We start from the raw sequence: 22,968 nt of genomic DNA, 5'->3' as shown, positions 1-22,968 counted from the left end.
AGACATGTTGCAGTGCATGCTAACTGATGAAAAAATGAGCACCTAGCTGTGCTTTTTCAGGCTGAGTATCCAATGCCACAAATCGGAGTCTTCCATAACTCAGGGAGGTGCAGTGTATGAGGTCCTGTTTAGATACCTTCAGATTCATGTCTTTCTTCCAATGTGGAATACAGGTTTGGCTTTTAAACATCTCTTTTTCAGTTATCTCAGCTCTCAGTAAAAGTTCCCTCTTTTTTTATCCTGTGGGTACCCTTTCTAAGCTTTCATTTTCAAGAGGTGTGTGATTTCTCAAGAGACCCTCCTCAGGCCATACAGCTCCGCCACCTTCACTCTGTAGCAAAGAAATAAAGATAAACCTACTTTCCATTAACTCCCCAGGGAAAAACTATTCTGTCTTTGAGAAAGTGCCTGGTCTCATTAGTTCCTCAACAGCAGGAAGGTGAAAGAAGCTCTTGCAGAGATGTAGCCAGCTCATCATTGAATGATAGCTCTGCATTCGTGTACTCTACTTCACACTAAGAGTTTACACAAAGCGCTGGTCTTTCAAGACATCTGGCACAGATTGGAGCCTTTCCTCTACAAGAGGAAGAAAGCTGTTGAAGATTTCAGGGCCCAGTTCTCAATTTTGCTTGGCTCCCTTGTTTAGTATGTGATGGAGAATGCTCATCTGACTTAGATGTGCTCATCTGACTTGGCACTATCATGAAAGCCACCAAGATAACAAAGAATCTCTGTTAAGGGATGGCTCATTTGGGGAGTTTTCTTTTGGTGAAAGGTCCTAATCCACAATTCAGCTTTTGAAACTGAAGTTGGGAACCTGGACCTATGACTCAGTGTTAAGAATGTGCCATTTTCACTTTAACATTTCTATTAACAGAAGAGTCTCTACAGTCAGTAATTTTCTACCAGGTGCTGCCTTACTGATTCATGAATTCTGACTGGCATTTTTTTTCCTACAAAGCTAAATGCACTCACAAAAAATATGAATAAATTTCTTGGAAATTAGAGGACTGCAGTAAATATCTATGAGGTTTATGTCACTAACTGTAATAACAATACATCCTCTATTACAGACCAAAATGTAAACCAATTGCTTTTCTTTCCTATGTTGAATAATTCAAAAATACTGACCTCGATGACTCAAGACTTAATCAAAAAACCCACAGCTGCTCCTAAAAATAATTATCTTCTTTGCAGATGTGGCAGATGGTGCTACATCAACTAAGATGAGGTAATTTAAAGAATTCCCCAGGTTATCACTAGAGAAAATTAATCTTGTGAAACAATATCAGAAACTTCAATTTTTTACTATCTTGAACAAGCATAACCAGCTTCCAAAAACTTGCTGTTCAATCATCATTCCTAAGGAGCAATCTCAATAAATAAGTGACCATTATATATATTTTTGAATCAATCATATTACAACCTACTGCTTTTCATCTTTACATTATGATTCCTAATCTCGGCATTTTGAACACTCAAAACATACTGATCCATGAAAAAGATAATGTTGAAGGAAGTGAACTGAATGAACACAGTGAGGTTTCTCAATGCAATTAACTCTAATGTGAGATACATTTCTAATGTTTTGCTAATATTTCTACTGAACACCATGAACAACAAAAAAAGGATGAATCTCATTTTGAAATAGAAGTGAAAGCACAGTAAAATACCTCAGCATATTCTTACCTTTACCCTCACAAATAAACCCAAAAGCTACTCAGAAACTGAGGAAGGCAGCCAGCTTAATCCAGACCCTAAGCAAGCAGCAGTTTTGAAAGGCATGCAGTGTTCAAACAACATCTCTTAACTTCAAAGCCTTTTTGAAGTGGACAGACTAGTTACACTCTTTCCTCAGGCTACCTTTCAGATCTTACAGTTTTAAAATTTACCTTTACGTGTAAACAGGTCGGCAAAGTCACTAGGAGCAAAATCTTTAGATATAACGGTGTCAAAGTTACTATTCTAATCCATATAAATGGTTTTTATTCAGTCTGGACCATGTGTATACTTCAATCAGAGCACAGATGGTTAGTCAAACAGATGCTCTATAAATACCTCAAACAAATGTCTTTCTGATTTTGTTATGGATTTGGAATCCATGTGCAGAATATAATCACTGGCAATATCAGGATCTCATCTTGTACGGTATTCATAGACTTGTTTCAGTCTCCCATGGCTGCTGTTGACTTCACTTGGAACTGAAAATACTGAATACTTCTCCTCATTGTCTATGCAGTCTAACAGGTTCTTGGGTTTTACAGATCAGTTCACTAAAAAGACTCAAAGTTTAAGGGCTTTATATTCAGATTGCTCATTTCACAGTGTCTATTGGGTACTCTTGATTTGCATTTCATTTTTTATCAGTGATACAGCTGCAAACAGGCCAAGTCTTTAGCTACATGCTGATGAAAAACAGAAGCAGAGAAAAGACAACACATGCTAAGGTACACTTCACAACGCTGAAAGAGCCCCGAATTACCTTTATTCTGCTCCAAATTAAAAAAGTAAACAAATCTAGAAGCCTCTGTAAGCAGTAGCAATTATCACCCTTCTTTCAAATCATGTTTTTAAAATATTATAAAAGAACAGTCAAGTTTTACTGAAGAATAAATGTAAACAAATTAACTGAATTTTATATGATCTACTTAGAAATATTCCTTCCTTCCTGTATTTACTGATTGAATTACTAAAGAAAAAATAACAAGGCTTTATGTACAAGTCTGACAAACTCCTCCACATTTAACAGTTATGGCAGGATATATTCAGTTGAGAGAGCTGACAATCAAATCAAAGAGTTGGCACTCAGGAGCTGAATGACGGATGATTGGGTTGGTGTTTTGGGATGGTTAATTATTTCAGCAGCTTACTGACAGAATCAACCCAATACAAACTGGCTTTTGCACTCAGCTGATAGGCCTGCCTTTTCCCCACCTATCCCTGGATTTGACATGGCTTTAGGATAATTCCTGATGGACCTTTGTTATGCTGGTAAAATGGCTATTTAGTAAGGAAACTTTATAGAAAGAACAAGCTTGGACCTATGTCAGAAGAGACTACAGACAAAGCACATGAGGGACTGTGAGCTCTCCCTGGTGGGGTGTGTAAGGCAATGACAGAAAATGCCTAGAATGATTTGTAGGTAACAACAACTTCTGCAGAGTTCCTGACTTGGAGGATTTTATAGCAGGTATGAAAAGATGTCCTGAATCAACAATTAGGGACTAGGCAAGGTCAGATGAAGAAGAATGACCGAACCTGGGAAAGATTAAGGAACAGACTCTTAAATTCAGGGAGGGCTAAAGGGCTGCACCTTATGGAGATGGACTGAAAGACAACTAAGGCTGCTTTTCTGCCCCAAATGCAAGGAGTTTATACTCAGGTCTGGACTGCCAGCCAGGTGGGAAACAAAGGCACTGCTGAGGGTTCAGCTGCAGGAAAGATAAGAAATCTTGTTAAAGGAAGGATTCTTCAAACCAATTAGTCTGTACGTATATAACTTAAGTGAGCAGTGCTGATCAGGAAGATGATTTTAGAGAGATGCAGATTGAATTAACGACAAACAGGCATTACAGAAATATTAGAATAAGGCAGTTTTATTCCCTCTACAGCAAAAGCAATAGGCTTGGTACTATTTGAGCCTACTAAGTCAGAAAGAAACAATATAAAATCTGAAATATTCTTAAAAAGATGACCCACAAAAATTCCCTATTCACTTAGCATATATAGTTGTACTGTACAACAGTACTTGTCCTTGTGCTATAGAAAGGAGGTAAAGGAGGAAACACTTGTTTTTCCTCTCCAGCAAGAATGTTCATGACTGTGTATTTATTAAGCAACTTATATTATTACTGTTCTTTCAATGGCAATGCCTATTCCTAATATAGATTATGTTGTTAGTGCAGTACAATGTAATAGTCCAAGTGTGTGATGTTATCTATCTTCTTCCTTTAAAAATAATGGAAAAAACATTGTGACACAGCTGGAAACTGGTGAAACTTGGTCCAAGTTAAATACATAACAAATGTGCAAGCAGCTCCCGCAGATTTCAACTAGAAATGGAAATTCTCAGCATTTTTCCAGACAAAATCAAAGATGTTGCAAATTAGACTTTCATGCCATAAAGCACTGGGTAATTTTTCCAAGTCTGTTTTATATGTTTCTTGTATTTAAAAACTTGTGTTCACTGACTGCTCCTCTCCTTCTTATGCTGTGCACACTGTCAGCTGGGCATTTCAGGAGAACCAGTGGAACGTGACATAGGCAGATACCAGTGTTTTTATGTGGAGGATGTAAATCTTGGCTTAACTAGTTTAAATATTTTTTGACATCTTTTTATATTATATAGCCAAACTTCACAGTCAAGCTTCTCAACCAGCTTTTGTTATCAACCCATGCAGCATGATTCTCATTTGGCACATCGGAGCAACTACAGTCAAATACTGACAAAACAGGCCTCAAAGCACAGCACATGCAATCAAGTATTTCACTATCTGACAACTTTTTTTAAAGGGTTACCTTTCAAAGATTTTTATAAATCTACTTTATAAAAGCTTTTCACTAATCATATTCAAGACAGATACTGAATATTTCTGAAAGGAAGAAAAATGTGACAAAGATGTTTGTAATTTAAAAGTAAATGTGTATGTCATGATTTTATTTGAATAGAAAATGCATGTAGCTAATCAAAACTTGCTAGCTGTTCCCATGTTTTCCTTTTTAGATTGATTACAAATCAAATAGATTGTACAAGTGTAATTGAAATGTGGTAGGTAGTCAGGATTATGTGCGTGATCAGAAGGTGAACATTGCTTTCATCCTTTAATGGAATGTTTCTAATGTTTGGCAGACTTTCTGAAATTCTTTGTATCCACTCTCCTCAGAAATAATAAATCTGGCTTTGGAATTATGAGATTAAGAAAGGGCTGACTTGTCCACAAACATTTAAGGGAGAAGCGTGGTAATTTCCCAGTGTTGCGGCACCACTTTCAGCTACTTTAAAAAGATAAAGGGCAAAGCTGTTAGTGAAAAGGGACTGGTGATACTGGAAAACCAAATTTTTTAACAGAGAATAGGAATTATGGGACAGGTTAGGGTCTTGGAAAAAGCAAAGTTTGTGTATGACAAGCCAAATGGCCATGATATCATGCTGTACAGTGCTAATAAAAATCATGAGAACTGATTTCAGCATAGTGTAGCTGAAGATGCAACTCTCCATAGGACAAAAGTAAATGATTCTGAATACTAGAGGAAATGATAACAAAATATTTCTTCCAAATGCCTGAGGAGTCCCCAGCCACTGGTAAGCCACAGAACAGTAAAGCATAACATCTTATTTCTTTTCCCTTTTTTTTTTTGTGGGGGGGGGGGGTGTTGGGGACTGCATTTCTGCCAATGCCCAAGGATTTAATTGATATTCTTTCATAGAGAGTCTACTCTTCTTCCTCTTTCCTCAGAAATAACATCACCCAATTCTAACATAATTTCTGTAGCTGTAAAAATGAAGGCAATTCATAGTCTACTGTCATTAATTTCTTTCGTCAGGTAGCTTCACCAACATATCTATATACTGAAAATATAATTGGTCAAAATGACACTATATTAGTTGCAATGTTGGTCCCTACTAAACTCAATTTCAGTAAGGTAAATATTTTACTTTCAGAAGTACCTATCTAGTAAATGTATTATTTCTTCAACTCTATTCAGTTTTCCAACCCTTTTTATTTGAAAGGAAGTCAAGTTGGTTTAGATTCCTGCTAAATCTTTCAAAACATTGTTTATGATTATAATAGAGTTCAGAAAGCAATATGTTTTTACCTCGACTAATGATACCAGAAAAAATAAAACAATAGTCCAAAAATAAGTGTTTTCATCTGAAATATTCATAGAAATTTCCTATTCTCTTGAATCCAGTATTGTTTCTATGACCACCTGCAGTTACATTCATAAACTATCTTGTTAAAATGTCAGAGTACATTCTGGTTATTTTAATGCCAAGGAATACATTCTGTCATTGCTTATTCACAACAAATCTTACTTTAACATATTTTACATGCCTGAAATATTCCCAAGCAATTCTGATTTACTACTAATATCCCAAAGGAACACAAATCTTATCAATTTTGATGCTATGTTAATATGTCAACAAATACTACCTGTCATAACACAGAAAACAAGACCTTAAAACCCACTTGCTTAAAAGTATGTTTTTTTTTTTAAAAAGCATAACAGCATTCTCAAAGATGTGAACAAAATGAAGCTGCTTTTAATTAACTCGGTTTCTAATATGATAAAACATACTTTTGTATAATTCTGTCAAGATACTGCAAACATTGTCTTTGGTTTAGCTTTCTTCAATTTGTGAAACCTGTAATGTGATTAACAGGATTGAGTGGTAGGTATAAAGGCAACATTCTCAATTTTTTTCTCACTTACACCAGCACAAGGAAAGCATGAGATTTCAGTCCAAGAAATTATGACTGAGCTTTTTTGGCAAGATGAATCCTTCTTCTTTCTACCCCTAAAATCTACTGCCTTTCTAACTCTACATAAGGAATGTAGGACATTATCTCTGAGAGTCTAACAGTGAATCAGGTCAATGAGTTATTAATTTAATTAATCTGATTTTTTCCTTGGTGATACGATGTAGGTAAACAGCCACTGCTTTCCAATGAACTTCAGATTAACTACAAAACTGTTGTGATACCTGGGCTTGAAATGATTACCTTGTTCACGCTGCGAGGTACAAGGTCCAGCAGCACTATCTGCACCACGGACTGACCTCAGCTTAAGCTCTCAGACAACTTTACCAATACGTGTAGTGTGATTCCATGAGTACTTGCTAAATGAGTATTCCTGCATTTACACCTAATGCAAAAATACACCAGACTACGTGTAGACATGAATATTTAGTTATCCACTCAGCAGGAGAGGATTTGGTTGCAGAGAATCTGAAAGAGATGAGGTTGCTCTTTAGTGCCACTTGCTCTTTTTTCATGCTTGGTCCTTGCAGATAGAAGTGTTTTATCAGATGTTAGCTAAGGTACAGACAAGTTCACTTGCACCACAGTCTGGGAAAGCTCCTACAGTAACTTCAGTGGAACTGACTCTGAGGTTGTATCCTACCGGATGAACAAAAAGGGTGTCTAAATTGAGCAGATGTATCACAACCATTAGCTGATCCAGGCTTCTATTTAAAAATAAAAACACTATGGCAGCATGGATTTTTTTGTGCTTTGTAATGCATCCAGAAGTCCCAAAAAAGTATGAAGGAAGCTGAAAGTACTCACTGTCTCCAGGGCAGAGATGTTACTCTGCTTCAGCAGAGCCCAGCAACAGCCAAGCTCTTTCTATTAACTTCATTTAGAGCAGAGGTTGCCTCTTGTTCTATGTCTTTGGATGTGTTTAAGTTTTACTCTGATCAACACTGCAAAGTCTAAGTTCTTTCAATTCAGATGATCAAAGAAAAGGTATGCACTTAAATCCAGGTTTTGCATAATTATTATTGTTTCATTAGTGGGGGATCTCTGTAACAACTTCAGCCAGAGAAAAACACAGCATAATACTGAATAATACAGAATAATACAGAGGTCTAGTTCTGTGTATCCAAAAGCAATCCACGCAAAGTAAATCTGGCCCTATGGCCTCTTTGTTTGTTTGTTTTAATTACTGGATTTGGATTAATATTTATTTATATTATGTGTTTATGGTCTTTCACTATTTTTTTCAGTAGTTACTCAATTATTTTTCTAATACACTATCCCTTAAAAGCCTCACCCTTACAAGTCTTGCCTTTTGAATCAGAAAATCACCTGTTGCAAATACATGAATACTTATAAATCAATTTTACTTGTATGAAATAAAAATCTGCTACTGATGATAGTACAAAAAGACACCTCTCTCCTATAGTCAGATGTGCTGTTCCATAATATACAGTAATGATTACCATAATCTTACAACTATGGCTATACTTGTAAAAGTACCAAAACTTGGTGCTTGGTAACTATACTAACATTTAAATTACATCATGTGAACATTGATACAGTTCATATATGCTACTTTCAGGAACGTGCATAATGTGACCATGGGATTTCACTGAATTTATGGTACATATTATGTTTAGGATTGAATTTATTGGCAGACACAATGTGATCACTTAACTAAGCTCCTTAATAGCCATGCTATTACTTCTGTATTTTTATATATTCAAGAAGCAATTATTTTTTATTCCTATTGAGGGAAGGGTCTCATTCCAGAATTTATGTAAGGATAATGAGTTTTCATTTCAACATCACAGCACACAAACCTTTTCCTTTCAAAAATAAATGACCTGTTCATTTTTATTAGATGTCTACAGTGGTAAAACACATTTTTCACTGAGAAGGAAGACACTGCCCTGACAACATAGAAGAGGAACAATCTATAAGCATGTTGTTGAACCATTACCCTGCTGACTTGATCTCTTCCCTTTTCAAATTGAAATAGCACAGACAGTTATAAATTAATCTTGGGGGAAAAGGATGTGGACTTAATTTAAACACAGTTCTGAAAACTGAGAGACACCATTTCTTTCTCCCTTTAATATTCTGAAGAGCCACTGCATGTAATGAACAGCTCCACTGCTGATGGAGTGCCTGTAGATGAAATTCTGATAACTATGCCATCTCACAGGGACTACATGAGGACCACGGAGGTTTTTCACTGCTGGAAGAAAATCTAAGTACCATGGAACTCTGTGCCCCTTTCTGTTAAAAAAGTTTAAACTATACCACAACGTCTTAGTTCAATGAATTCCAGTTTTCCAGCAATTCATATAATAGATCAAAACTTTTCAAGAAAACAAAAAAGCTCCCCTAACACTTGAAAGCTGGTTATTGCAAGTGCCTGGAGCCAGATTAGGATGGAGAATGGAGGGCAGGTCCCAGTGTTAAAAGTGACTGCTGAGGGTTATACAGGACTTGTTGGCCAGTTCTGAATTTCAATAGCAGGGAAATATAAACTGCAGCATAAAGCTCTGTGTTAGAAGTTTTAGAAAAGTCCTTTCTCTTTCAGCTGTAAATTAAATTTGATCAAGACTTAGAAAGGAAACTTTCTTACATAGCACTCAAGAATAATTAGATATATAATAAATTGTGATGCCACAACCAAGAGGAAACATAGCTTTGATAAAAAACACTGCCTATTATGTGCCATGGGCATTGGCAGTAGCCAGATATTTAATAATAATCAGGCAAATCTTGAAGAAAATTAATGACGGAAACTAAAAAGATTAATTAAAACAATCCAGAAGTTTTAAAATTCAAAATGGGCACCAAATAAATCCCAGCAATCGTAGTATTAATCTGCACGTGCTAAATTTGTAGTTCTTATAAAAAGAAAACCAGAAATATGCAGTATAGTTTTTCTCTCTCTGTTTTCAGTGAAGTAGGAGGAAGGGAAGGTGTACTGTACATGCAGTCTGAAGCATTTGAATCCACTGATAAGTAAAGAGATTTTTAAAAAATTGGGGAAAAAATCCCCGCAAGTTTCTGACACTGAGCTCTGGATAGATGTGAAGTTTTTCAAAGTGCATCATCCCCGTGGATGCCAGGCAGGCTCTCCCTTTCTGCTTCTCCCCAGAGAGCACAGCCAGGAGCCTGCACAACACACCAGGAGAGGGGGAGTTGCTGCTTCATTTTATTCAGTGAGTTGGTAATTAAACCCATTGTTCTGCTGTAGAAGTTTAATTAATTTTTCTTCTTCTTTTGAGAAAAAAACCTAAAACTGTTCTGCTTCTGAGTGGCTGCTCAAAACTGCATGGCTCTTAGTGCTTGCACTCCTGGTCCCTCATGTTGAAGCTGCTTCTCCACTGTTAAGTAAATACTGTCTCTGAGAGGCAGCTGCAGCCCTCCAGTTGAGCAGTATACCTGGAGGGACCACTGTTGGGATCCCTGTGATCCCAGGCTGGTATCCTCAATGGAGAGAGCTTCCTCAGTCTCCTCTCCTCCTCAGCACCTCTACCACACAGCTGTGCTGTCTAAATATGGGGCTTCTGGCTGCAGGTGCCAATCATGACTTAAAATGTTGTTCTTTAGAAGGTGTTCTTAGACACATGTTTAGGGAATGACAGTTGCCTGAGAAGGGACCTGAACCAGATTTAGTGCTAGGGTTCATTATCCACAGTGCTGATAAAGGCTCCCACCAGTTTATGCCCTGTTCCCTCCTTCTCAGGGAGTAGCTGAAGAAACAAGATGTAACAAGAAAGACTAAAGTGATTAACAAAGGGCTGAGGAAGGAGATGGCAAAACCTCCATGGCCTAATGAGTGTGCCTACAGCAATTAATGGAAGCAGGTCATAGCCTAAATGATATATAAAATGAACAGGATAGCAACAAATTATGGATGTTTCAAATTGTCACCTACAGTTGTTAGTGTTTCTCAAGTCTATACTAGGGGAAGGATATTTGAAGAAGGAGAGGATTGAACTAAGAAGGACAAGGGTTGATACATATTGGCAGACTGAACGGACACTATTACAAGCATTGCAGTCAGATAGGGGAGAAGTGATGCATGGAATTGGAGCAGGAACTGAAGAGATTAATGAATGTTTTCTGGAAAAGTAGTCTGAAGTTCATGTGGGAGGCTAAGGTAAGGTGGATTAAAGAATTCAAAACAGATGAGATTGGTAAACTAAAGGAAAAAGCAGAGATGCAAGTCTGGAAATAAGCAGTAGGGTTTTGTCACTATAGTGCATATTGGGTTAGTGAAACAAAGCATGGAAATTATATAGTTAATTTCTTTACAACTTCTGCAAGTCTCCCTCTTCCTGTTACCCACAGTCCCACTCCTCAAGGGATAATAATCCTCATCCACAGACTTATAACCTTTGACAATTTAAGCTCCTTCTGGTTTTAGCTGATTTTTCTCCCCTGACCTCACTGAAGGAAAGTATCTCTGAGAATTGTTGCATATGTTTAACAACACAGGTTAACCAGGTTAATGAACTGTTTAAAGTAATTCCCCATGAAAACAGGGCACAGCATGTTGTTTCAAGAATTCCCACCACTGACAATCAAACTAGCATTGTAAGAAGTTGGTGAATGTTGAAAATTACTAGAGAGCATTAAATAAATTTTCTGGCCACTCCACTCATAACATCTGGCAAATTCATCTGCTAATTTGCAAATGAAAAGCATACCCAGCAAGTATTAAACTGATTCCTCTGGTTGGGCTGCAGTACTGGTTCTGCATGAGTGCATAAAAACAAATTTCATCCTCATATGTGACACCAGCTGCTGTTCTAATGCATGTAGTTGTCTTGATAATGAGAGGTCTGACATTACACTCTTGTTCAGGGGATTTCTTTATTTGCCCTCTTTTATTTAAAAAATACTTGTAATACACTTGGTTCTCTTTTACTCACAGAGGTGGAAAAACCTGGAGAACAGACCTGTAAGCTTTGTGGCCTCTGTGCTCAGTCTCACCAAACACCTCCCATCACCCCAAGTAGTTGTCTTCACTTATTTCATTTCACTCATCACTGACAATTCTTCAAAATAAATTTTTAGTATCGAGTCTTGTTTATGTGCTGCTGTTCTGCCTGTTTTATTTTATTTTTGTTGACATTCTGTTTTCTTTAATGATTTATTCAAATTAATTGTTATCTGTAGCTTAGTCCCACTGCCGTTGTGGAGTCTTTGCCTGCAATCTTGTCTCCTTAAAGGATCAAAGTTTTATTTGATTCACTCCTTAAAAGCATCTTAGTACAAAGCCACCAAATCTGATTTCTTTGTTACACAAGACCCAGGCTGCTTTGCTGGACCACAAGAGCAGCTGTGAGCTTTGCCTGTGACATAGTGTTGCTGTGTAAGTGCCCAGTGGCACTGAGTGTGTGCCACATGCCTGTTGCCTGTAAGGGAGCTCTGGTCCAGACCTGGCTTTTGGATCTCCTCTCAGCTTTGAATATCCCAACTTACCTCTTTACATTTGCAGTCACCCCTAGCATGTTCATCAAATATAAACAATGCTTGGTTTCCAACAGGATCCTGTAAAACCAGTAAGGCTTTTCTTAGCCATTCTTTGTGCAGTATGTGCCACACACCAGCTATTACTGAGATGTAGCACAGATCATTTCGTGGTGCTGATACAACACCTCTTGCAGAGCAGAGCAAGTTTCTCAGAAATAGCCAGACTTTCTTTGGGCTTGTCTTTTTCACTTTTTAGAACAGAAAAACTGCTACTTCTCATCTCTGTTGAGTGGATATACATTTTAATTCTTCTGAATTACTATTCAGTCTAATGTTGCTTCTAAGCCCTAGTGCTGCTTCCAATTCTGAATTGTAGAACACTTTTAATTCTTCCGTTTCTTTCTAGTATTCACACAAAAGGTGTAGATGCCAGTCTGAAAGAGACGTCTGAAGACTTTTATTTGTCAGTTAAGATTACTGTCAGATATACAGGGTTGGCCAAAAATTGCATATGTGTATAGGTTTAGTTTCATAAGCTTGAGCAGAGAAACTGCAGTTTTACCAAAAGGGGTGGTTGTTTGTCCTTAGGCTTCTGTGCAACAGCATTCCAGATAGTCACTGAGTAACAAAGGGGACAGAAACACATAAGTTCCTGCCTCATATGTAAAAAGTTCTAGCATTTTTTATTCCTGTCTCTCGCCTGAAGAGGCAAAGTGCGAGCTGTTATGCTTAAGATATTAATGTGGGGGTTTTTTTCCTTCCACCATAGAAACAATAAACTAAACAAAAAACACCCACCACAAACAAACAAAACCCCCCAAACAATAAATCATTATAGACCACATTTTCAGCTTCCCAACTGCAACCTGCACCAAAAATGTCTTTTAGCTGCTTGAAGAAAAAGCGGCAGCTACCAGTTCTGTGCAGTTCTCTGCAGCTGCTCATCTGATCCCCAGGCTGAGTGTTCACTGCAAGCTACTGCTAGAAATGCTGAATTACCAGTGGATGCCCAAAGGCCACTATCCTGCCCTGCTCTGCTCCGCAGTAACTGTCGGCATCCACGCCCGGGGCTTCCATTTTTTGCCTTCAGATATGGAAGCCAAAGGAAGGGAAGGCCCTGAGCAGGAATTAACATGCACCCTGAGTTTGTGCTGAACTCAGGGACTGATCGTAATGTGAGATAGGCAAGTCAGCAAGTGGACAGAGCTGTGGCCTTGGTTTAGGAAGATGTGTGTAGGTGGGTAAGATCAGGCATGAACAGCCACAGAAACAGGTCAGTGCCTGAAATGATTCTGAAGGGAAGATGCAAAATACATTTGATTTATGACAGTTTGACAGTGAAAACTTTCTTTGGTGAGGTCTGTAAAGCTAACTCCTAAAAGCTAACATTCAGAGTTTGTTATTTCTCAACAGCTGCTGTAGCCAGATTTCAATTAAAAGTTGCCTAAATATTTTATGGTGGGAATAATGAGCTGAAGCTGTATGATAACAAGTTATCTGTCCCATGACTTCCCAGGTATGCTTTTTTCATGAGATTTCCTGGTGAAGACAGGAATGACCTGAATGAACTATTCACTGTTCTGGTCACCTTCTTTCCTGGAGTCCTCTGATCTTTATTCACAAACAGAAAGTATGATGCTTACCACTGTTCAGCAAAGAAAGGGTTACCTTGATTAACAAATAACAAGCAGCTGTTCACATACCAGCCTCAGGAGTTAAGAGAGATAAAAGAGGGAACTGTGACTCGTGGTGTAGGGAAGTCTGACTTGCTTAAGCTATGGGAAAAGAATCACTCTTCAGGAAGAAGGGAGAGGTATGTAGCTCACATGAGCAAGATTAGCCTTGGCCTTTCTACAGAAATAGGCAATATTATCTGGGTAATAGGCCTATAGCTGGGGTGAAGAGATGAACAGATGGCAGAGCTCTGGAATAGAGTAGGATTGGTTCCCTCAGTTCCTTCATGCAGTGACGAAAAGCCTAGCAACAATAGTCTGGAGTTGGAAGATGGCTGTATGACTATAAGGAGGTAAATTTGTAACAATGAGAACAAGACCACAAGCAAGGAAAGCAGCAGCTTGTCTAACTCTTAATATCTTTAAGACTGTCTCTTTGGAATATCTGTTTATCCTGGGGTCAAGACTGTATTCTAGCCAATTTTCCTTGTGGAGTGTGAAATATGGGATGTCATATCAGATAACCTAAAAGTCTCTTTGGCCTTAAACTCTGTGTCCCTCTCTCTTTCAGATTGTCACTTCCCATAAAATACTAAAGTTTGTACAACCTCTTTGTCATTCAGTGGGCAAAAATTGTATATAAAATTACTAGCCACGATTAACAACAACAAAAGCTAAATCCTTCTCATTTCACCATGAAATGCCAGGGGAGAAATCGTAAAGGACTATTTCTAGATTGGGCAATTCAGATCAAAGTAGAAAAACATTATTAAGCTTTGGTCAGTAAATGTTTATTGCTACGAAACACTACTTAATCCGCTCTCTGAGGGGTTGCTTTAAAGCTTTTTGTCTTCTTCAAGTAAATAAAAGCAATTTCTACTGCAAGTAATTATCACCCACTTAGGTGTCCTCGAGCGTCCCTCCCCCGCCCCCCCAGCAGTTCCTCTTGCGTGTTCAGGTAGCTATGTATCGTTTTACTATCTTCCTCTTAAGGCTGTGCTCTCTCCAAACTTTGTTTTTATCGGGTTTTTACCACTCATTAAGACACTGCACTGGAAGCAACTAAACCAAAACGAATTGTAATAATTTGCAAAATATGCTTTTTATCTCTGATAGTCTGTATCATACTTAAATGGTACAATTTCTACAGTACTTGTCTGCCTGCTACCATCAAAATGCAATTTACTTGTGATTGTTAAAAATTACGCTTAACTGCATCTCGCATCTCCGGTAGGCTACTGCTATCTGTGCATCCATTTCCGTCTCGAAGGAAGTTTTGCTCTAATCGGTTGTTCGTAGCCACTATAAATACATGTTCGTTGGAGCCGGAACAACAGAAGTACAGTGATTTTTATTTTATTTTTTTTTTTTTTTAGATTTTTCTTTCAGATAAGAATTTGACTTAGGTTGCGGACACGCGTCGCTGTGATTTAAGCACAATATCCTAAAGGTATTATTAAGCACTAATTAACTTACCGACTCTCTTAAGGCGCTACGGTATGAAAACCAGCTGTTAGGGCAAATTTAGATGGCAAAGTCTCTGTTTTTCCTTTCTCCTGTAAGAAAAGCCCTCTAATTCCCGCTCTCCGCGTCGGAGCAAAGCCCCAGCGGGGTGATCACCTCCCGGTGGGGTGACCACCTCCCGGCAGGTGCACCGCGTCCCCCGCCCCTCCGCAGCCCAGCGCGAATTCCCGGCGCGGCGCCGCTCCGCTCCCGACAGCGGCTCCCGCTCGGCCGCTCCCCTGCGGGCACCGCGGGAGCGCAGCGCGGTCCCTCCGTGACCGCCCTCAGCCCGGGGGGACCCCTTGCCCGCAGCCGGGGGTCCTCGGCGGCGGGGCGGCTCCTCTCCGGGAGGGTCCCCGCGGGCGCCCGGCGCCGACACTCACCGGGAGCAGCGGGACCCGCGGGCTCCCGGCGCCGAGGCTCGGCGGGCAGGGCAGGGACGGGCGGTGCTGCTGTCGCCCAGCGCGGCGGCCCCGGGCACACGCGGCGCGGCCCCGAGCGCGCAGGCGGCGGCGCGCGGGGAGGGGCGCGGGCCCTACCTGAGGGCGGCGGGCGGGGGCTGCCCGGCCATGGCGGGACCGGCGGCGGGACCCTCCGCTCCGGCGGGGTCCGGGCAGCGACAGCGCGGCCCCGGCGCGCTGCGGCGGCACCTCCCGGCCCTGCCCTCTGCTCACTCCTCCCCCGCCCGCCCCGCTGCCTCCCCCGTCCCTCCCTCGCGGCCGGCGGGCGAGGGGCTGCGCTCCGCGGGGCAGCGCCGCTCCCGGCCCGGGCGCGGGGAGCCCCGGGGCAGCGCCGTTCCCGCACTCTTCGCACCTGCGGGTGCCCGGCCGGGACATGCGGGAGGGATGCAGCGGTCGGGGTCTGTGTCGCTGGAGCGATGTAGCGCCTGCACCGGGATCAGGACGGCCGCAGAAGTTGCTGGCGTTGTGCTCTGTCTGCGGTGTGGGAACAAGGACGTGACGCCGAGGTGCTGGGTGACTCCAGCAAGGAATGGGCGATCGTTGCCGAGTCCTTCTTACGAATGTCATGATGTTCTTGGAGCCCCAGCCCCGTAAACCATGTGATTTAAATGACGGGGGTTTCCGTCTGTTTAGATGTGAGACTCAAGCATTTAGAAGAGGACCCTACTGAGTTAACTACAACTTATGTCTTGCTTTAAGCTCCTTTAGACTATTTTATTTGGTTACTTTCAGCAAAGTTCCTCCCCTTTGTTTGTTTGTTTACTGGTTGGTTGTTTTTTAAAAAAAATACTGTGTCCTGTGGCTTGGCTCTGTCGTGTTTGCATAACCATGTCGGAGAACCTGTGCAGTACAAACGATTAGAATTGGTCTGTAGTCATGGAAAGGTGAGATTAAAAGCACCTGAATCACAGGTGATGCATGGTGCAAATGTATAGTTTTGAACCCATAGCTAGAGCGAACACAGAGCCTTCTGGGTTCAGCAGGAGTCCTTTGGCTCAGGTGTGAAATTTGCAGGGCTGGAGACAATTGTCATCACCCTGTAGCTGCAAGAGTCTCCTTTTACTGATACTTGTTTTCAATAAGTTTATGATCTAGATCAAAGCCCCAGATCTGCTCTGTCCAGTTAGGTGATGAGTATTATACTTTTGTTAGTATTATGCACAGTATTATACTGTGCTCAACAGAGGAATTCAATAGTAAAACCATAGCAAGAACTTACACATGTCCACAAATACTGCTGAAAGCTTGACTCCTGTATGGTGAGCCCTGTTCTATAGTCATCGCTCTGTTCAGAGATTTGGTGAGTGAATTCAAAGACAAAGAGGAAGGGCAGGTTACAAGGGCAATAAGTCCATGCTTGGACAACCATCTTTTTTTTTCCCCTGCAATAAAGACTCACTGTTTCTCTTCTTTAAATACATCATTCCTGTGACTTTTCTGTACTTTGCTGTTGCCTTTAGTTGGCACAACATTATGAAATCGTGAAGTTTAGTGAGTTTTGGAAGAGCCTGGGGTGTGCAGAGAGAATTATTTTATATATTAAATCAGGTTTTGTTCTCTGTTCCAATTTAAAGCACAGAAATTTCTTAAACCAACTTTGCAGCCAGAGGCATGGCAGCATTTAACTACTGAACTAACATTTTTCATTGTTAAGAAAGGCTACCTGAAGTGTTTTTTCTTGGTAACTTTTGCATAACCAAGAGGAGGAAGTTTCATCTTAATTTTTAAATACCTCATAAGACTTTGTGGTAAGGATATGGATTACCCCTTCCATCAGCTTGTGAAGTGACAACTGAGAGATGGCAAGGCTAATAATTGCATCATGGTGGATAAGGGTAAATGGGAATCAAAGCCAAGGGAAGTATTAGGGTTTAAATTTAAACTGGAGAAGCTGAGGAAACTAAGAGACATAACAGCCTCTGAGGGGAGTGTTTGAGACATTCTGACCTTCTCTGCCAGCCCATCTAACAGCATAGAAACCTGAGGAATCTTTCTGGGTTCTGAGTGACTGAAAAGTCCTGAACTCCAGATCCACACATACCTGCGGCTTTACCTGCTTAAATGCAAGCCCAGGTTAGCACTGGAACTGGTTGTCTGCATGAAACATCTACTCAGTACTTAAATGTCAGCCCCTTTGACATGACTTCCTTGTCACTGTGCTGTACTTTTCTTGTGCCCTTCCAATACTCTTGCATCCTTTCATTCCTGGAAACAGGCTGTAGTGCCCTTTCCTCTTCCTTTGCACATTCTGTGGTTTGGGATCACTCAGACTCCCAGGTCTATTGTGTCCCTTATCCCTGTAAACTGTTTCTCATCAGCTCTTCTCTAATAGACACCACTGCTCTACACAAATAGTGCTTAATGTTTTCTATCATCTTCCATTTGATCAGTTACTTTAATTTCATTTATCTTTATGTTGTTTTTACATGACTTTGCATCAGATCTCCAGTTTTGTATTTGAAATGTCCTTTTTTCTCTTCCTCGTGGTAGTATTTTCTTTCAGATAAATTCAATCTTGTTGCCACTGAGCTTCTAAAATCTCACATGTTCTTCCTTGTTCAGTAGCATGTCTGCTCCTCCTTTGCTGTCATTATCTGATCCTTTTCCCGTCACTGTTCTTTTGCCTGAGAGATTTCCTCTTATCCCAGACTGAGTCTACATGTGACACTGCTGGACAGGGTCCAGTGGAGGGCTATGAAGGTGATTAGGGAACTGGAGTGTCTCTCATGAGGAAAGGCTGAGAGAGCTGCACCTGTTTAGCCTGGAGAAGAGACAACTGAGAGAGAATCTTGTCAATGTATACAAATGTCTTCAGAGCAGGTGTCAAGATAATGGGGCCAGACTTTCTTTTCAGTGATGCCCAGTGACAGGGCAAGGTGCAGCAGAAAAAAACTGAACACAGAAGTTCCATCTGAATATGAGGAAACACTTGTTTACTTTCAGAGTGACAGAGCACTAGAACAGGCTGCCCAGAGAGACTGAGGAGTCCCCTTCTATGGAGATATTAAAAGCATGGACAGGACCCTCTGCAGACTACTCTTGGTGAACCTGCTTTAGCAGGGGGGTTGGACTAAATGAATTCCAGAGATCCCTTTCAACCCTAACCTTTTTGTGATTTTAACTTGGTGCCTCCTAGGTTGCATTTAGGTTACTAATTAAAGCCGGTCAAGGCTTGTTCACTGGCCCCATGGGCACAGGGTAGGGCATGGCTCAGGTCTAAATTCCCTAAGTTTTTAAAACACTGTGACTTCGTCCAGACTGTTTGGGGATCTTTTGTTTGTTTGGTTGGGTTTTTTGTTTTGTTTGTTTTGTTTACTTGCTTTGTTTTGTTTTCTTTTTCCTGAGCAGAAAACTCGCAGTTAAGAGTACAACTAGTCATGGAGCTGTGCCTGACTGTTGACATATATAGAGCACAGAGACCCTGCCAATCACGTAACATGGCTCACTATTTCAATCATAAATGTGCTTCAGTGTCTTATCTAACCTCTTTAATGCCTTCCCTTGGACACATCCTGAGCGTTACAGCTTCTCTCCATTCTGTGTATTCCTTGTTTAGTTTCATGGTCTTATGTACTGTAGTTACTGAAACCTTGTAAGGGCTAAGGAAGTTAATGTTAAGTTATCCCTAGGAGATTATATGTTACTTGTCTTCTTCATAGATTTTGGAGAAGAAGCTCAGACATAACATGTGGCATGTGATTAATGTCTGCATATTTTATATTTTTTTCCTTCTTTTTCTTTTACTTTCTTTACTTTTTTCTTTCTTTCTTTCTTTCTTTCTTATTTTTTCCCCCTCATTTTACTCTTACTCTCTCAACTCTTCTGCTCTAAGTCCCTTAACTTTATAGATAGGGTTTTCACATTCCTATTTCTGTGTTTCAGAACAGCTTCTTCAGTACTGTTGAAATGCTTTGCTTCTGTTGTGAAGGAAAAGGACAGAGAGACCTTCAGTTAGGGACTCAGAAAGGAGATGACCATTTTCTGTCGGTAACTTTGGCACTTCAGAAGTTCATGACAGGTTTTCTACTCTCTAATTTCAGGTTGTCTGCTCTTGTGAGTTGTCAAGGGTAAGAGCTCTGTGACAGAAGAAGAGAGGAGAGGTTTTTCCCTCATTAGAGGAGGCTATATTTGTAGCTCAGTCTCACCTTTATGTTTGGTTTTTGTTCCCTGACATGGTATGACTCTGAACCATCATTTTTCCATCATAGACATTGCCACTCATCTGTCCCTTACTCCAGAGATAGAACTGAGTTTACACACATACTGGTTCTTTGGTTTTTATCACATCCTTGTAGCTGATATGAAGTTCTCTGATTCTCACCATGTAATTTCATTTCCTCTCTTTTTTTTTTTTTTTTTGCAATAGTAACTCTTTATTGTCTGTTTCCATCATCCTGCAAAAACTCCACAAACATGTCTTGTACCACCATATTCTCTTCTGTTGCTTCTTCTCACTGTTTCAGAGCCCTTCTTTGAGCTAACCATAAAGACTTCTTCATAATCTACCAGAAGTGTCCTTTTCTCAGGTAGACAGCTCTCCTCTTCCCTGAAAGCCCATAGTCCTTATTTCTGAGGGATATGGCCAAGTGATACTTTGTGCCTTTTTTCTTATTCCTTGACAATGTTGGCACGTAGCCTAAAATAACTATTCTTTTTCCTGGAATCTGACTTGACAGAAGAGAACTGATTACTGTCACACACTGACTTATTTCAAAGCTGTCACCAGAAGTGTATTTTTCCCTCAGCTTTTAGATACGAATTGGCAACAGGAAGAGAATACTGTGGCATTTTAGTTAGCTGTCTGTCTTTTATGTGTCAGCCTAGGACACTGTTCTCCTACTGGATAACAGAAAGTTATGGTCAGAGAATACAACATTAATTATTCCAGTGGTCAATATTTTGCTCGTTTTGACTTTTATGAAAACCCAAAGGAATACTTAAAAACAATTAGCCATTCTGTTGGGAACTTAAGTAGAATAAACTGCTGCAGAGTTGTTAGTTTGAACTGAGAGAAACTGAAACAATAGCACCAAACAGAGATGACTGTCTCCTAAGAAAATATGTCAGTCATTCCTGAAGATTGGAGGGAGCCAAACTTACAATAAGGCTTTGATTTGGCTCCAGCCATTCTTGGAGATATTCGAAACCCTATCTGGATATGGTCCTGCACAACCTGCTCTAGCTGATACTGCTGAGGTTGGACTAAGTGCTCTCAAGAGATTCCTTTCAACCCAAGAGGTTCTGTGCTTTGTATGCTTCTGTGGCTTTGAAGTTTTGTTCATTTGCAGTAAAAAACTATCCTCAAAAACTTATGCTTGTGCATGGCTTGGTTGGTCTTGGGAAATCTACAGCTCTATACTGACTCTGTAACTGGATGATATTTTCAGGAATAGATCACTGTGGTAGGGGACAGAGCTTTTCACTTCCCTTTGCTTTTCACACAACCCTCCTAATTAGAAATACAGAGGTGGAAAGGTGAAAATCTTATCATGTAGTGCATGTTTGCAAATGCAGAATAAAAAACCTCTCAATATTTTGGTATTTTCTGGACCGAGGCATAATATTTCCAGAACAAATGTGATATTGTCAAATGCCCAATACAGGGACCATCTCTCTTACATAATAAAAAGACTTCATCCAGTTAGGACAATTAGGCCCTAAGCCTAATAGGGGCCTTTGGACACTACTGTTAATCAGACAGTATGTTTTGATGAATCTCTATTTACCCTCCTTTTCCCTATTTCCTGTGCAGTTGGTGTGTGTACACAGACTACTGTTTTGATGGATATGTGGTTAGTCCCTTACAACTAAGCTATATCCCTTCTCCAGTGAATGTAAAAGGGGTGCTACATGGTTGTTGTGTAGTTATTTTGAAAAGTTTTAAAAGCATAATTCATGTAACATGGTTTATATTTGTTTACTAGATGTTTGTTTACTGAAATGAATTACAGTTGGCTGTATTACTGTGTGATTGATTATTATACATAATTAATGACCTCATGTACTATCAAGTTATTGATGAGGTTGCGTAATTCTCTTTGTGTTGTTGTTCAGTACATTGGCTGAGTTCTGACACTGTAGATGGACACATATCTTTTACCCAAAATATCAGGTGTATTTTGCTTGTAGAGTTGTGTTGGTTAAACTGTAACTGCTTTCATTGAAGATTAGATTGTTAGCTTTAATATGTTAATTTGTTTAGACAAGAGGTTCTTGTCCAATACCTTTTTTGTTTTCATTTTTGTTTGTCTGTTTGAGGTTGGGCGGGAGGGAGTGTTTTTGCTTTGGTTTGGTTGGTTTGGGTTTTTTCAGTTACAAAATCTTGTTCTGTCAATTGAAGTCCTTTTCCTTTTGAGCTCTGTACTTGGGCTGTGACTAAAGCACCCTCAGTTAACAAATCAGTGTTGAAGAGGTGTCTTAATGTGTTGTAACAATTAAGTAGCATGACTTAATTTATATCAGAACACATCTAGCTCATGAGATTCTTACTGGCAATGGCCAGGAGCTTGAGAGAAAGACAGTTGTTGAGTACAGTCAAAAGAGAATGAACAGTGGAGCTTGTGCTTAGCTCCAGACTGCATGACATGGCTCCCCATTTAATAAATGTAGATCGTTACCACACAGCATGGGTGCTAGATGTAATTATTTTTCATCTACACACATATCTGTAACTACAAAGAGAATATTTTCTAACATAACCACGATTTTCTTTGCGTTAATATGCAGTTTTAAATATTAAACCTACTCAGTCTGTCTGCCTGTCTCTCTCTAACTCCCAAACCTACACTCTATTTTCAACCTACCTGCAGTCCCAGAAAACGATGGGGGAAGAGAACGGGTTAGGAGATTGCATTTAAATTCTGAAAGATTAATCAAGAATGTTAAATTGATGCCAGATCTTTGAAATTCTGATTGGTTTGTTGTCACTCTCATTGCAGTAAACTAGAGAGCTCCTATAATTGAGTGTTCCAGCTGATCTCAACTGTATTATTCCATGGGGAAAGAAGGTGGTGTTTGCAATAAGCTCAAACTGAGCCATTTAGTTCCTCTTAGGTCAAAACTAATGCACTCATTTTATTCAGAACTGGGCTAGAAGCTGATAATAATAACCAGCTGGTAGGCAATGAGCCATCATCTCTAGCATTAACTGAAATCTTTTAGGCATCTAAAGGTGATGAAGCATGTCGAGTAGACAGAAGGTGACACATTCACAAACACACTCTGAGTTCATCTATGCTGTCTTGGGTTTTTGGATAAAGATGAAAAATGCTTTTGGCTTCCTCCTGTTCTCTGAGCATCCAAACGTAATGTCACATGAGCTGTGAGAATATATTATACAACTGCTGTGTGTTCACTCTTGCCCCTTCCTGCAGCTCCAGAGGTCTT

The 22,968-nt window shown here is 40.0% G+C and overlaps 1 protein-coding gene across 6 annotated transcripts in view; it reads right to left on the bottom strand.

Annotated features, from left to right (window-relative positions):
• SPHKAP (SPHK1 interactor, AKAP domain containing) overlaps window positions 1–16,083 on the bottom strand; it is a 69,616-nt gene extending 53,533 nt beyond the window's left edge. For 4 of the 6 annotated variants that reach the window (XR_003534715.1, XM_027686055.1, XM_027686059.1 and 1 more), the window contains exon 1: window positions 15,661–15,699. Coding sequence is in view for 4 of the 6 variants with exons in the window: in XM_027686055.1 (XP_027541856.1) it covers window positions 15,661–15,692 (32 nt within the window). In the remaining 2 variants the exon portion in view is untranslated. Of the gene's footprint in view, window positions 1–15,504; window positions 15,569–15,660; window positions 15,700–15,934 lie in introns of those variants that run through there. The other 2 variants (XM_027686056.1, XM_027686057.1) reach the window with 2 other exon arrangements.
• Between the last annotated feature and the right edge of the window lie 6,885 nt (window positions 16,084–22,968).

The sequence above is a fragment of the Neopelma chrysocephalum genome, unplaced genomic scaffold (genome assembly GCF_003984885.1).
Source record: "Neopelma chrysocephalum unplaced genomic scaffold, ASM398488v2 Primary Assembly neopelma1_70, whole genome shotgun sequence".
In the NCBI taxonomy this organism is placed as follows: Eukaryota; Metazoa; Chordata; class Aves; order Passeriformes; family Pipridae; genus Neopelma; species Neopelma chrysocephalum.
The sequence above is the reverse complement of the archived record's forward strand: the minus strand, read 5'-3'. Positions and strand labels throughout refer to the sequence as shown.